Source organism: Hydractinia symbiolongicarpus, chromosome 2, assembly GCF_029227915.1.
Source record: "Hydractinia symbiolongicarpus strain clone_291-10 chromosome 2, HSymV2.1, whole genome shotgun sequence".
Classification (NCBI taxonomy): Eukaryota; Metazoa; Cnidaria; class Hydrozoa; order Anthoathecata; family Hydractiniidae; genus Hydractinia; species Hydractinia symbiolongicarpus.
This window is the reverse complement of record NC_079876.1, coordinates 6,939,165-6,953,497: the sequence shown is the minus strand read 5'-3', so window position 1 is coordinate 6,953,497 and position 14,333 is coordinate 6,939,165. Positions and strand designations below refer to the sequence as shown.

At 32.4% G+C, this 14,333-nt stretch overlaps 2 protein-coding genes across 2 annotated transcripts; both read right to left on the bottom strand.

Moving 5' to 3' along the window:
* Positions 1 to 3,419: 3,419 nt before the first annotated feature.
* LOC130626559 (receptor-type tyrosine-protein phosphatase F-like) lies at positions 3,420 to 7,641 on the bottom strand. The gene is made up of 3 exons (XM_057441331.1): positions 7,565 to 7,641; positions 5,304 to 5,609; positions 3,420 to 4,079 (listed from the first exon to the last, which is right to left on the bottom strand). Exons 1-3 carry the CDS (start codon positions 7,614 to 7,616, stop codon positions 3,712 to 3,714), a joined length of 726 nt encoding a protein of 241 aa, XP_057297314.1. The 5' UTR covers positions 7,617 to 7,641; the 3' UTR covers positions 3,420 to 3,711.
* A 2,401-nt stretch (positions 7,642 to 10,042) lies between these two features.
* On the bottom strand, positions 10,043 to 10,927 carry LOC130626543 (calsequestrin-2-like). The gene is made up of 3 exons (XM_057441330.1): positions 10,767 to 10,927; positions 10,588 to 10,632; positions 10,043 to 10,511 (listed from the first exon to the last, which is right to left on the bottom strand). Exons 1-3 carry the CDS (start codon positions 10,801 to 10,803, stop codon positions 10,366 to 10,368), a joined length of 228 nt encoding a protein of 75 aa, XP_057297313.1. The 5' UTR covers positions 10,804 to 10,927; the 3' UTR covers positions 10,043 to 10,365.
* Between the last annotated feature and the right edge of the window lie 3,406 nt (positions 10,928 to 14,333).

The window sequence follows — 14,333 nt, the reverse complement described above, 5'->3', positions numbered from 1 at the left end:
AGGGGAAACAGAAACGAGTACAAATGCATACTAGAACAGTGTACTGAATCATGCTTATGTCGCAGTTCTACTCTTTTAATATCTCCGGAGTATAAAAATACATTTACCGAGTACTGAAGAATTAGATACAAAAGTGCTATCAATAGATAGCTTCTAAGCACGCTTTGTTCTTATCTGATACTTTTTTCTATTTAGCAAGTCCTATTGAGTTTGAAGATACCGCAGCCAATGATGTTGCTGGTGAGTTATCTATTGTGTGTATACTTTGCCATTAAAAAATAACATTACGCTATTTTAGTATACCTTTATTAATCTAGACGAACATGAAATTGATGATCCTGTAGTTGATGATGAGGAGGATGACGATGATTGCGATGATGATGATGAAGAAGAATCAAATGACGACGACTGTGATGACGACGACGAAAGCGATGATTTAAATGACGGTGGAAAAACAAGATGCCGTCGAAAGAGAAGATGTTATCGATACAGATACAGATATACCAGTTACCGACACAAATACGGCGGATATGGTGGCCACGGAAGCCAACCTTACCACAGAGGATAAATTTGCATGTGAATAATAAATATGATTGAAAGTTTTTGAAACAATTTGTTTTTATTTTGTTGTCTCAATCCTGAATTATTTGGTGGCCACCATAAACTTGCCCAAAATATATTTTTTGATTGGTAAAAATATGCTACATGTAACACTGAAGTTAGAATTAGAAACATGCTCTATAGAATGAATTTATAGTAGAAGTTCAAGGTTTGTGATTAGTTTTTTTTAGCTATATTCCATGTCTGCAAGCTTAGATCGACTTCTAGCAAACACCTATGAACAAAAATATTTCACAAGCGATATTCGACTTTATGATCAACCTTGTAGCGTATACTTCTTACATGCTATTTAAAAGTTATTGATGTCTATATTAATATAAAGGTTTAATTAAGTTAAAAATAGCTAGTTTAGGCAAACACAACAAAGAAACAATATAGCTGGAGTGAAGGGAATTAGCAATTATATTAATTGCTAATTCACATTGTGTTATAATAAAGTTATTATAAATTAGTTACTTTAATACTATATTTAGACAATTGGTACAATCCACAACTAGTCATTATAACGTGACTGATATTCTTTAATGGTGAGTTTATATCAGAGTTAGAGATAATGGTATTCAAGATGCATAAAATCAATTGACTTTAGGCACCGATGCAAGTTTGCAAGTGGGGTGTAAAAATACTTTTGCGAGGCAACAATGTAATATGTATTAAAATAATATGAAACAACATTTTTAATATGTTTTTAAACATTTTCGTCGCAGTTATAGTACAACACACTTATTTAGGGGTTCGGGAGGGGGAGGGGAGGGGGGCTATTTGGGATATAAAGTTGTGTCAAAATCAAAGAAAAACGAACATACATAAAAAACGATATCGCATCTTATATATTAACCTTATTCAAGCCGGTAGACCATATTTCAATTCTTTTGTAGCCAATTTTAAATTAGCTTTTGCAAATTCAAATTATATGGCTATGTCTTTTTCAAACAAAATGTACTGGTAAGAAAATACAGATAACATTTTACACATGAAACCTACTCTTTTTATTTAGAAGCTTATGCTTTAAAATTTGGACAATTTTTTCATGTTCAGTTATATATGATGACGTTAATTTTTATGGAATGATTTCAGCAAAATGTTATTGAACCCCTGACTTCTCTGAGTTCCTAAAAACCTAGCATGAATAGGATTAACCCTATTCGGTCCGGGGTTTTTCGAACATACTATGACCGGGGGGGGCGGATTCCGCCCCCCCCTCAACAACTTTTCACAGGATTGTTCAAATTGAATCAAACTTGGCACACTTATAGTACGTCATAAAACGAACAAAATGGCGTCAATAAACTTTTGCTTGCGCAGCACATTTTCTGTGACGTCATCAGAAGCTTGAAAATTGTCAAGAATGCCACTATCTGCTTAAAATATAATTACTTTCGTTCTAGACCAAATTTTTACATTCTCTTTGAGGTTTCTGAAAGCTAAATAAAAGTTATTTAACATATCTTCCGGTTTTTACATTGATCGGATAAAAAATTGCCAAAAATTGCCCGAAAATCCGTTTTTTCCGATTTTCGGGTGAAATCCGACAAAATCGGGAAATCGGATTAGTCACGTGTTCAAATTATTCAAAATGATTCTTCCTGATGAAATAAAGTTGTGTTGCAAGTTTCAAGTTCTAAGGATAATCCTAACAGGAGTTATTATATTTCCCCCATTATAAGGACTTCATAGATATTTTTAGGGGTAGTTTCGAGTAATGGCCAATATCAAAGCCTCTGAAAGGTATGGGACCTAAAAAATTAGCATGCAGGTGTCTAATAGATAAATGTTGAAACTCAGTAAGTATCATAGCCATATAACAAAGCAATCAGGAGTTATTAAAAAAAACCGTCAGGGGGGGCGGAATCCGCCCCCCCCCCCGGACCGAATAGGGTTAAAATGATGATGATGATGAATCAAATGTTGATGATTGTGATGACGACGACGAAAGTGATGATTTAAATGACGTTGAAAGAGAAGATGTGGTCGACAAAGAAGATGTTATCGATACAGATACAGATATACCAGATACCGTCACAAATACGGCGGAAATGGTGGATGCGGTGGCCACGGAAGCCACGGAATCCAACCTTACCGCAGAGAATAAATGTGTATATAAGTAATAAGAATGATTGAAAGTTTTGAAAGTTTTGAAGTTAGGAATTAGAAACATGCTCTATAGAATAAGTTTATCGTAGGAGATCAAGATTTCTGTGATTAGTTTTTAGCTATATATTCTAGCAAAAACCTATGAACAAAATCATTTCTCAAGGGATTCTTCTTTACACAACAACAAATACACCTGGAGAAAAGGGAATTAAATTGGTTCTTTTAATACTATAATTAGACAGTTAGTAATAACCTCAATTAACCATTTTAACGCGGCTGATATTCTTTAATGATGAGTTTGTATCAGAATTAGAAGTAATGGTATTTAAGATACAGCGACTTTACTTTAAATGCCGACAGAAGTTCAAGTTCACAAGGGGTTGCAGAGAGGACGACTATACCTACTAAAATAAGCATTAAAACAATATAAAACAAAATTTTCTAAAGAAATATTTATTCTGTTTTTATAAAATTCTTCTTAAACATTATCGTCCAATTTATAGTACACCACACTTATATTCAGGGAGTGGATGAAATCGGAATAGAAAGATGTGTCAAAAAAATACATACATAAAAATATAAATTATATTAACCCTATTCGTGCCGGGACACCACCTTTCAATTCTGGTGTAGCTCATTGTGAGTTAGCTTCTGGAAATTTAAATATTTTATGGCAACGTCTTTTGCGAACAAAAGGTACCAGGTAAAAATGCTTATGCTTCAAAGTTTTGACGATTTTTTAGGTTCAGTAATATATGATGTCGTACATTTAATAAAATGGCGACGGCGAATATTATTGATCTCCTGACTTCTTAGAGTTCCAAAAAAATCCTGGCATAAATAGGATTAAAGTCTACATTTTTATTACCTACTTTTCAAAGTAAAGTTGTGCGTCATATATTTCAATAAGTGTAAGTTAATGATCATTAGTTTGACCAAAGGTATCAAAATGTACGACGTCGCGGTGTCATATTTCATATGGTTAACCATTTAAGATTAAGGTTGAGTAGAATTGTTAGTTTGTTCAGGTGGAATTGAATAAAGGTGAAACCTTCCCGCTTCTTGTATTCCAATTTCATTTGAAAGAAAACACGATATAAAGGATGATGTCATTTTCTTCAAGTTGTAAATTTTCAACTTTGTGTTATCTTGACTGAACCAGTAATCGAATCCTTCACCTTTCTTCCAAACATCTCTTCTTTTATGGAAAGGTTCGTAATCTATAAACCAACCAATGTCCAACACGCCCTTCCCTGCAGCATTGCAATGCAATGTTATGTTGGTACCATAAAGTCTTTTTGGATACCTTTGAAGTGGTGGTAAGGGTTTCGTAATCACTGGAAATCCAAGTGGTAAATGTTTTTCTAAACGTTAATATTTTTAAAGTTTATTAAAGCTTTGATCTTCTTCTATACACTTTAGATAGCCTAATCGGTAGAGCTTTTGCTTGCAAATCGTAAGATGTCATGTTCGAGACCGGTCACCGCCTAAGTGGCGCTTAAGTAGTCAAGTTTCAGTAAACTAATTTGGGCGCTAAGAAACTTAGTGTTAAGAATATGTGTGGCGCTCTAATTCAGCAATATAATATTCTTGGTCTAATATATAAGTAAGAGGCGATAGACTCGCTCTTTGTCCGATGCTTTCTAGTACTAAAGAAGGGTGTCCACTTTTATGTTCCTTTGGAAAAGACGCCTAATTAGGTTTTCCAGATACAGTTGCCGTTCAATAAGTGGAACTTTCAAGGGAACTAAAAAATAGGTTCCACATAAGTTTTTCCAAAAAGTTTAATTTCATTAAAGCACGCTGCAGTTCTGGGAACAAATATAGAAGTGCTAAAAGTACAGTTGTAAAACGTTTAAGAAAAGATAAAATAAAACATGGCGACTTCAATTTGGGAGATGTACTTTATATAGTCACTTAGAACTAAACTTAGCTGTAATGTGTCACCATGAGCGTGCTAGTTTAAAAAAAATTCATGATTCGAATGTAAAAAAACACGTTTGAGCGTTGAAGTTCTGTAATTTGTTTCGAAAATCGAGAAAAAGCTTCGGTTCCCAGAGTATAATTTGACTCAACAGACCGGGGAAGATGGTTCCACTTATTTCCATATATCAAGTAGCATCTGAGAATCTTCCCATAACCTTCTTACAAAATTTATTTTCGAATTTACATTACATGCATGATTTCTTTTTGAATTTCTATATGTATACACCAGAGAAAAGAATTAATGAAAAGATCTTTATTTTAAAACCTTTATTTTACAGTACACATTAATGTGTCTATTTGAAATTGAGGATTTCCACTATACAATTGACTACGACATCTTAATTATGTATAATACCGGAAAGGTTTACATTCTTTTATACCTTTGAATGAATCGCCGTGAGTAAAAAATATTGCAGTACTCGCTCAGGAATACACAGAATCTAACTAACGATCAGTAGAAGGCGTCGAGTTAGTTAGTAACACGAAATTTAAAGTGCACAGGGGTGAGAACTTGAGCCTGCAATCTAAATGATTTACAAACTTAATGCGCTTCCTCTACACTGCCATCGCATAGTAAGGGAAAAATGAAAACAAATTAATACCAATGATAGGGGTAAATTTCACTTTATGACTAACTGTAAGATCAACGCCATTTGATGCCCTGCATTCATACACACCGCGTGAGAGGTTGTTTAAATATGGCCATTGAACTAACGACAAACCAGAGCCGTCTGAGAAAGGGTAAGACCATGGCGGTTGTTTTGTTAGGTTTATAGCTTTACCATCTTTAAACCATTCCAACTTAAATGGTCGATCGGATTCAACTGAACATGACAGGATAGACTTTCCAATACCAAGTTTTGTGACAAGATGATTTGCTTTTGGGTAATGTTCTAAGACCAAAAGTCCTAAGAAAAAAAAAAGGATTATTTTTCACTCTTTAAGAAGCTATTTTATCAATTGGACAAGCAACAAAAACGAATTATGAATTCTCTTCTTATGAAAGTAGGAAGGTAAACTTTAACAAAAAATGCTGTTTTAAAATGATCTATGTTGTTTCTATTGTAGAAATAAATGGATTGAAGGGTCATTTGATGAATGTACGTGTCAAGTATTCATTCTGTTTGTGTTTTTTCGTTGCTATAGATATTCTCAAACATTCTTTCTAGTTCAAGTGCTCACAATCAAGAAATATTTGACTTGTCTACATTTTCGTGTCATTCAAAAACTTGACATTGTATTATTATTATTTAAATTATTTACCCAGGATAACCTCTTTAGTTCCTATTAGTACTGTAATCAACGAGGGTCCTGCGATGGGGATACTAGCGCATTTAAAGCTCCCATTGGAGCTACGAAAGTCGAGCAAGCACAGCAATCGCTCAACTAGACAACTGCCTAAGATATCAATCCTTTACTTATGCTGAACACTAAGCGGAAAGGAAAGATTTCACACTTTTATAGTCTCTGGCATGACTCGGCCGGGGTTTGATCCCAAGTTCTCCCGCACTGGAATTGAACGCTAAAGTGGGAACCATTTTTATATACCACAAGGCTATCAGTATATAAAAATGGTTCCAACTTGAATATGGAGTTACCATTGAAAGTGTGAAGTAACTCTTTTAAATGCCAATATTACGAAACGTTTTGATAAATAAGTCTTGCAGCTATTAAGTTCCATTACTTAAAATATCAGCAGTGGTTAATATATATTTAAACTAACATTTTAACAGCATATAAAATCCAGTCTTATTTACTTTTGGAGAAATGCTAAACAAAATCAAGATCGAGTTGAATACATATTTTTTATATGATTTCCTTTGATTTGTCAATAACGATAATCTCAAAAGTAAAAGATAGCTTGCCGAAGTTTTTGAATGTAATCTAGAATGTTAATCTGGATCGGCAGAATATTTCTACTTGTGTACCAAGGGAATACACGCCGTTTTGATTAGCGACACAAGATTTTGGTTCAGACTCAATGTTACTCAAGTTTCTATATTTTACGGCAATAATTAATACTTTCTTGTTGACTTTTGTTTTCTATCTACTCAGAAAGACTTGGCTTGACACATGATTCATGCAATCTTAGATTTTTCACAAATACTAACAATAGGGTGTACTACACGAGAAATGTGTTCATCTTACATGCGGTCATCGTCTGCTTGCAATGTGTTGTAACAACAGGAAAAAACACTTTAATGTATCAAAGAGCTGGGAGCACGAAAGCAGGAAAGAATAACATGGAGAATTACTGCAGCAAAACGTACTACTTAGTACTCGCTTAATTATATCAAACTTTGTTCGGATGGGTAAACAAACAACACACCAAACAAATTTATACATTGAAAAAAATGCGCAAATCATTAGTTGCATTCGTTCAGAAAATCGTCATCAGCTCTTCCGTTGTAACAATTGATCATTTCTACTATAGTGATGATGGTTCTGCAAAACTCTTTCTATTTCGAAACATCGTTCCCCGCTTAGCAACAGACATTTTATACAGCAAACATATTTTTGGATGCTAATAATTTCACATATGTGCTTATTCAGTATAGATCTACTTTCTTTCAATTATTACCAATGTTATCAACAATAAAGCTCGCAGTTCTCCGATAGCAATTTTAGTTTACGCATCTTACTTAAAGGTTATATTAATATAGGCACAAAAATGTCTGCCTAAGCAAGGCTGGAAAGATGGGAAATGGTGAGAAGACGAATACATACTCATTCGATCAATCATTTTTGCCTTGGGAAGCTGATATGCAGGTTTACTTATACAAATATAACACGTTTACTTTCCTAAGTACGCAAAAAACGTAACAAATGCATGTAGCAAATAATATAGCACATATTACCATACCTTCTGTGCAGTGAAAGGTGCTAACCAAGACAGCAACTATTACAAGGTACATTTCATCCCTTTTTCATCATCACAATTACATCTCACTTTTAACACAAGGAACACAGTTTGAGAAAAATTCCCCTTTATCAATCTTGAAGACATTGATGTCACAGAACCACTTCATATTGTTGACATCAACTTGTATGACGCTGTTATTGTATTGTTTCTTGTGTCCTGTCCATGCTAGTTATAGATGTGAAGGTAACATGAGTGAAGAGTGGCTTGAGAAAGTTTTGTTGTGTCTCCGTTATGCGGAAGCTAGCTATTACATTGTTTACTAATACTGTCCTTTTTTGTTCATGCGAGAAACATGTATTCGATTACAAATATGTACAAGAACACTTCTTTATAATTTCATCAATGTAAAACATTTTTAAAGTCACACATCTAGATTGTAACGATCATGGGCAAAAACAAAGAAGCATTGCAATTTTAGCTACCTACAAACTTGACATGGTCTGAGTTCAGGTTTTGAAGAGAAAAACACTCTGGTGACCTTGTTTTGTGGTCTCTGGAGAATATTGGTTATTTCTCATTGGCCTATTTCTTAGTTTCTTTCCTTGTAGTTGCAAGAAAACAGAACAACTTTGTACATAACAATGACAAATCTAACATGCTCTACGAGGGTGCTGTTTTGATTTTAGATCTTTGAGGATCAAGCAGTTACAATAATCAAATAGGATGAAAATCTGTCACAAAAAAATAACAACAATAACAACAACAACAAAAATAACAAATATAATTAATACAACAACAATAGAAACACAAACACAAACAAACAACACGATAAAACTGCACGCACGAATTTTATGTATTTTGACGTTTTTGACGAAATCGTTAAGCCTCATTATCTTGTTTACTATCAAAACAAAGTGGTCATTCATTTTGAAGATGACTTGCATAGTTGTTTACAATAGCATCAAATCATCTTCTACCATATTTGTCATTTCTTTTCACTATTTACGCTATCCGCTATATACCTCAGGTGTTCTGTAAGAGAAAGTTTTAGAAGATTCTTTACTGCTCCCTATAAATATACATATACAGGATATGTAATAATCTGAAACAAATTTTGTTATTCAGCAATTGAGGGTTTTGAGTGTCATGGTAGCCTTATATGTGTTTGCATTGTCTAGAGTGTCGTCTAGACTGTTCTAATGTGCCGAATATAATTTTAAAATAGTTATTGTTGGAGTGGATGAAAAGTTAGTTGGTAAGATGGAATCCCAGAGACCTTTAAACATCTTAATATTCACCGATTTTGTAAAATTGAAAAGCCACTAACTAATGTACCCCGTACATATATTGTCTCATTTTAATGGTACAGTTATTGAACATTTTAAGTTCTTAAAATTTCAAAATATACTAACCACAGGAAAGGATTTGTTATGAGATTCAGGCGATGAAACAAGAAATAAAAGAATAAAAAATCATTCCAAATAGGACCCAAAATACAGAAAAAGATGAGCATCTATCATTTATCTTTTGCTTTTTCTGTATTTTTGTTTATATTGTTGAAATTTCTTTTCTTGCGACAATTTATTTTTCCTCAGTTTTTACCTTTACTATAGCCCTCGTTACCATCTGTAGTGTAAACAAAATCAAGTTTAAAAAGTGTTTACAAAGATTTAATAAAGCGTAGCTAAAAATATTCGCATCCACAAACATTCATTTTATTTTATGTCAATTTCTCAACTTTTTATTCGGTTCAAAATAGGGATAAAATGAGATATTAAATAAACGTGTATATCGATTTACTTGGAGACACGAAAAGAACACCTGTCAACATCAGCGTTCATTATTCCAACAACTAATTTCCTGGTTTTATCCAATATTTTTCTTAGTGAAGTTTCTTAGCACTATTGAATTTTTTTTGTACAGTACTTACACTATTGATTGGTTGCTTATCAAAAAGCACAAAGCGTGTCATAGCATTTTTATATAACTTTCTTAATCCTTTAATATGGAAATAGTTAATAAAGATGGAATATAAATAATAACATGGTAACTTATTGGATGAGGTTGTAATGTGTACTTGCAGTAAAAAACAAAGTATAAATTTTAAGGTTAGAACAAACTTATGTTAATACTAACCCTATAGAGCTGTTGTAATGAAAAATTACTGTTTTTAGCCTTTTTAGTAAAACAGCTGATATGCATTACTTTATGCATTAAACAAACAACACACCAAACAAATTTATACATTGAAAAAAATGTGCAAATCACCTATAGACCTGTTATAATAAAAAGTTACTGTTTTTGGGCTTTTTAGTAAAACAGCTGATATGCATTACTTTGTCAGTGTCCTGCAGTTGTAGGCTGCAAAATTCCACCTTGACAGCTGTGTAAGCGAACTAAACTACGTCGGAAAGCGTCAGCTATTTTCAAAACGGCTACATTATACAAAAGTTTTCACACTGGACACAATGTTAAAAATTTGGGACGTGCTATTACAATTTAAAATTAATATAGTTTAATACTTTAACCAAATATCGTAAGATATTATGTCCTATGTCGCTGTACATTCGGAACAGTAAACTCAGTGATTTTTACTTAGATAGAAATGAAGTTCTCGATTGCTTGTGGTCACAAGTCCGCCCTCCTTCTCATTATATAATGTCCGGGATTGTAGGTATGTTGGCATTTACATTAGGATAAAAAAACAGAAACTAATAGAATTAAATCATTTTTTAAAATGCTTTTCAGATACAAATCTCTGCCATTCAAAAGTCGTTCTGCACAAAAAGATTACATGCTTGTTATTTGACCTCTTTTTCGATATCATCATCGTCACCATCATCATCATCGTCATCACCGTCATCATCACAATCATCATCATTTGACATTTCATTATTATCACCATCGTCATCGCAGTCATCTACAGCATCGCCAATTTCGTGTTTATCTAGAAAATAAAGCTACCTATTCGTTACGAAATATATCCTTTCGAAAGAAAGGGGGAGAAAGTGTGAAATACTAACGAGAAACATCATTGTCTGCAAACTGTTCAGATTCAATAGGCAACGCTAAATAACAGAAGACAAAGAAATAATTAGTTTTTAAGCTGTTAAAAAAATTGTTGCACAAATAATAAGTTGCTGCTTAATGTTATGCTGTAAACAAACAAACAAAAAAACAAACAAACAAATGGCAATAATACCAAAGAATAATGTAAAGAACAACAATACAAGTTTCATGATGATAGATACTTCTGCAGACTTGGGACTAACTGGTTAGTAACTGAGTCGTCTTATTTATAAGAATTGATTTTTCTTGTTATGAGTAATAAACTGCGTTCTTGGTTTACCAAATTTTGTCTAATTGTAGTTAATAATTATATAGTGAGATTTCAAGTAGGAGGATTTCTTATATATTTTCTTTGTTTAAATAGTATTGACATCATTTCTAAGAACGTTATATGTATTTTAGGTTTAAAAGTTCTGTTTGTGAAAAACTAGACGAGATTAAAGAATGTAATCGCGCCTACATTAAATAAAGTTAGAAATATAGAAAAAAACGTTTGTTTATTCATTGATGTGTAAATAACGACAATATTTTTTACATATTCCGAATTTATACGACCAACAAAAAATTGAGGAATAATTTGATGAGTGCAAACAAACTTGTTTTCAAATATTTTCACATAAGTGAATTGTTTTTATAGGCTCAAATAACCTAAGAAATACACTAAATGCTTCTCTTTTAGATATTGTAAGATGATTTGTAGAGGGTAATATGACAAATTGTAAAACATGCTTCCCCAAACAAAATAAAAGTTTGGATAAAAGATAACTATCACTCAACTCACCATGAAGCGTAATAGAAATATTTGTTACAACTTCTAGTAACAAATTTTTTGTACAAATTGTAATTGTAAATTCAGTAGCTATATACACTTTTTTTGTCTATAATTGGAAACTGAAAAAAGATTTAGTATATATACAGTCAATCAATATCAAAATCAAAATTAACAGTATAAACAAACATTTCGCGATTACATCACAGCGCAGGTTGAAATATTCTTCGTGTAATCACAATTCCTAATGTACAGTGAGGTTTTTAAGTTTAATTTTGCATTCTAGTAAGGCAGAATGAACACTTTGCCACCAGAACCGACTTGAAGCTTCAGTCCGGGCTGAAATTTTCCATGTCATCAACCTCTTAGAATAATAAACCTTATGCATTATAAACAAACAGTAATATTATCTGCAATTGCTAAATCATAATTTATGTCTTTATGTTACGTCACTTATCATAAGTCATGCTCGTACGAATGGTCAATTTGTTATTAAAATATGTAACTTAGCATATTTTTTAACAAGAATGTTCACATACCCTTTTTGACCATTGACAACTTCTTTGTGGAAACTGATGTTTTCTTAAAAATACTCTACACACCGTTTTTCTGAGAACCTAGTTTATAAGCACATGAGGTAGAAATTTAAAAAAAATAAAAGCATTATATGAACGTAGTCGTCCTGGAACAAAACAATGTCATTCTTAAATTATTAAAGAAACAATTATTTTAAACTGTTCTCATTATTTTTACTAGTTTATTTATACGTTATTACAAAGAGAAAATTTCAGTATCGTCTATTTCTTTCAATCCTAAAAATGTTTATCTCCATACGTGCATATTACCGTAATGACATTAAGAACTAGACAGTGTAAAAAAGGACATCTCTCAACCGAAATTAAGAGATTCTCACAAAAACAATATAATTTCGAAACAATGGAACTCCTCTCCTCCAGTCCGAATAAGTTTCACATATCTAATAATACTCTGAAAATAACATATATTGAGGCCAAAAGTTATTGATTTATTGATTTCCTGAAATATACAATTTTTTGATAGCAGTATTTGCAGCCATACATAATTGTACAAAAACTAGACTACAATTGCGCCCAGAAAATGTATTTTAGCATGCCTTACGTTCACTTTGCTCGCGACAGTAATATGTCTTCTGCGCTTATACATCTATCAGCCTTTTTGTTTGTTTTCATTATGTAAAATTTATCATGGATTTTAAATTAATATACCTATATAATGTTTCTGAATAAAGCCTAGATAATCTCAGGAAAAGAGGAAAAGAAGACCACTATCCATGTCTGAGCTGCGTCAAATGGTCAATGCTCTGCAAACCGTAGGATGCAAAAGAACAATTTTCGCAGATGTATAACACAAGTAAACGATGTGTGCAGACAATATCTCAAATTAGCCCATTTTTTGACTTAGCCAAATAACGTAACCTTTGTCCACTATAAACAATGACGTCCCTAGTGCAAATTATTTAGGCAAAAATAAAATTTTCAACTGCTTTTAATTACAACAATCTTTGCAGTATATCCGAGGCTCTAGCTACGTGCGTTAATTGAGGCTTCTTGATTAGTGATAGATCATTAAATTGATAATTTAAGAAATCTTATTACAATAAATGGTGTTTGTGACGTGCATGGTTTATGCTAGTAAAAGTAATTGGAATACCGGTTTTACAGTAACGTAGATCGTGCTAAAAGTATTTATTACCAAAGATTCACTTTTCACTGGTTTATTCTACTGACATTTAGTTGTATGTTGGGATAAGAAAAACAAAAATTATTAGAATCAAGACTTCACAGATACGAAATAATGCTATTCAACGGTCGTTCTGCACAAAAGGATTACATGTTTATTATGTAATTTCTTCTTCAATATCTGTAGCGATGACATCTTCTATATCTTCTATATCGACGACACCTTCCACCATCATTTGAAGTATCACTTTCATCATCATCATCATCATCATCATCATCATCATCATCATCGTCGTCGTCGCAATCATCATCATTTGATACTGCATCATCATCATCATCATCATCGCAGTCATCGTCATCTACTGGATCGTCAATTTCATTTTTATCTAAAAATAAAAGTTATCTATTCGTTACGAATTATCTCTTTTGGAGAGAAAGTGGAAAGAGTTAGAAATATTTACCCGAATCATCATTGTCTGCATACTGTTCAGATTCAATAGGCAACGCTACATAACAAAAGTCAAAGAATTATTTTCTTTAAGCTGTTAAAAAAGTAAAGATTTGTGTTGCACAAATAATAAATTGCTGATTAATGTTATGCGGTAAACAAACAAACAAACAAACAAACAAACAAACAAACAAACAAACAAACAAACAAGTAACTTACTGGCAATGATACCAAAGAAAAATGTTAAAAACAGAAACACAAGCTTCATGATGATAGATAATTCTGCAGACGTTAAAACCAACTGGTTAGTAACTCTTAGAGCTGTCTTATTTATAGCAACTGGCCTTCCTTGTTATGAGTAATAAACTGCATTTTTGGTATACCTAATTTCATCTAATGGAAATTATAAATAATATAGTGGGATCTCAAGTAGGAGTATTTCTTATATATTTCCTTTGTTTAAAAAGTTTTGACTGTTTTTTTAATAGCATTAAGTTTATTTTTGGTTTGAAATGTACTCTTTGCAAGAAACCAGACAACAATAGAACACGTCGCATCACACCTGCATTAAATAAAGTTAGACATATGAGAATGTTGGAGGAGAAATGTAAACAACAAGACTTGATTCAAATGTTTTCTTAATTTGTTTGTTGTTCTGACATGAAAATATGTTATATTTTTATGTCAGAACAACAAACAAAGATATTTCATATTTTGATGCGTGATAACACAGCGTTTCCGATATCTCGCAAGAGATTTAATTTA

Coding starts and splice junctions, on each gene's coding strand:
- LOC130626559 (XM_057441331.1), bottom strand. CDS start 7,616: ATGTACCTTGTAATAGTTGCTGTCTTGGTTAGCACCTTTCACTGCACA. Junction 5,610..7,564: donor CACCTTTCACTGCACAGAAG/GTATGGTAATAT, acceptor TTTTTTTCTTAG/GACTTTTGGTCTTAGAACAT. Junction 4,080..5,303: donor GAAATTTACCCCTATCATTG/GTATTAATTTGT, acceptor ATTAACGTTTAG/AAAAACATTTACCACTTGGA.
- LOC130626543 (XM_057441330.1), bottom strand. CDS start 10,803: ATGAAACTTGTATTGTTGTTCTTTACATTATTCTTTG. Junction 10,633..10,766: donor GTTCTTTACATTATTCTTTG/GTATTATTGCCA, acceptor TCTGTTATTTAG/CGTTGCCTATTGAATCTGAA. Junction 10,512..10,587: donor TGCAGACAATGATGTTTCTC/GTTAGTATTTCA, acceptor TTTATTTTCTAG/ATAAACACGAAATTGGCGAT.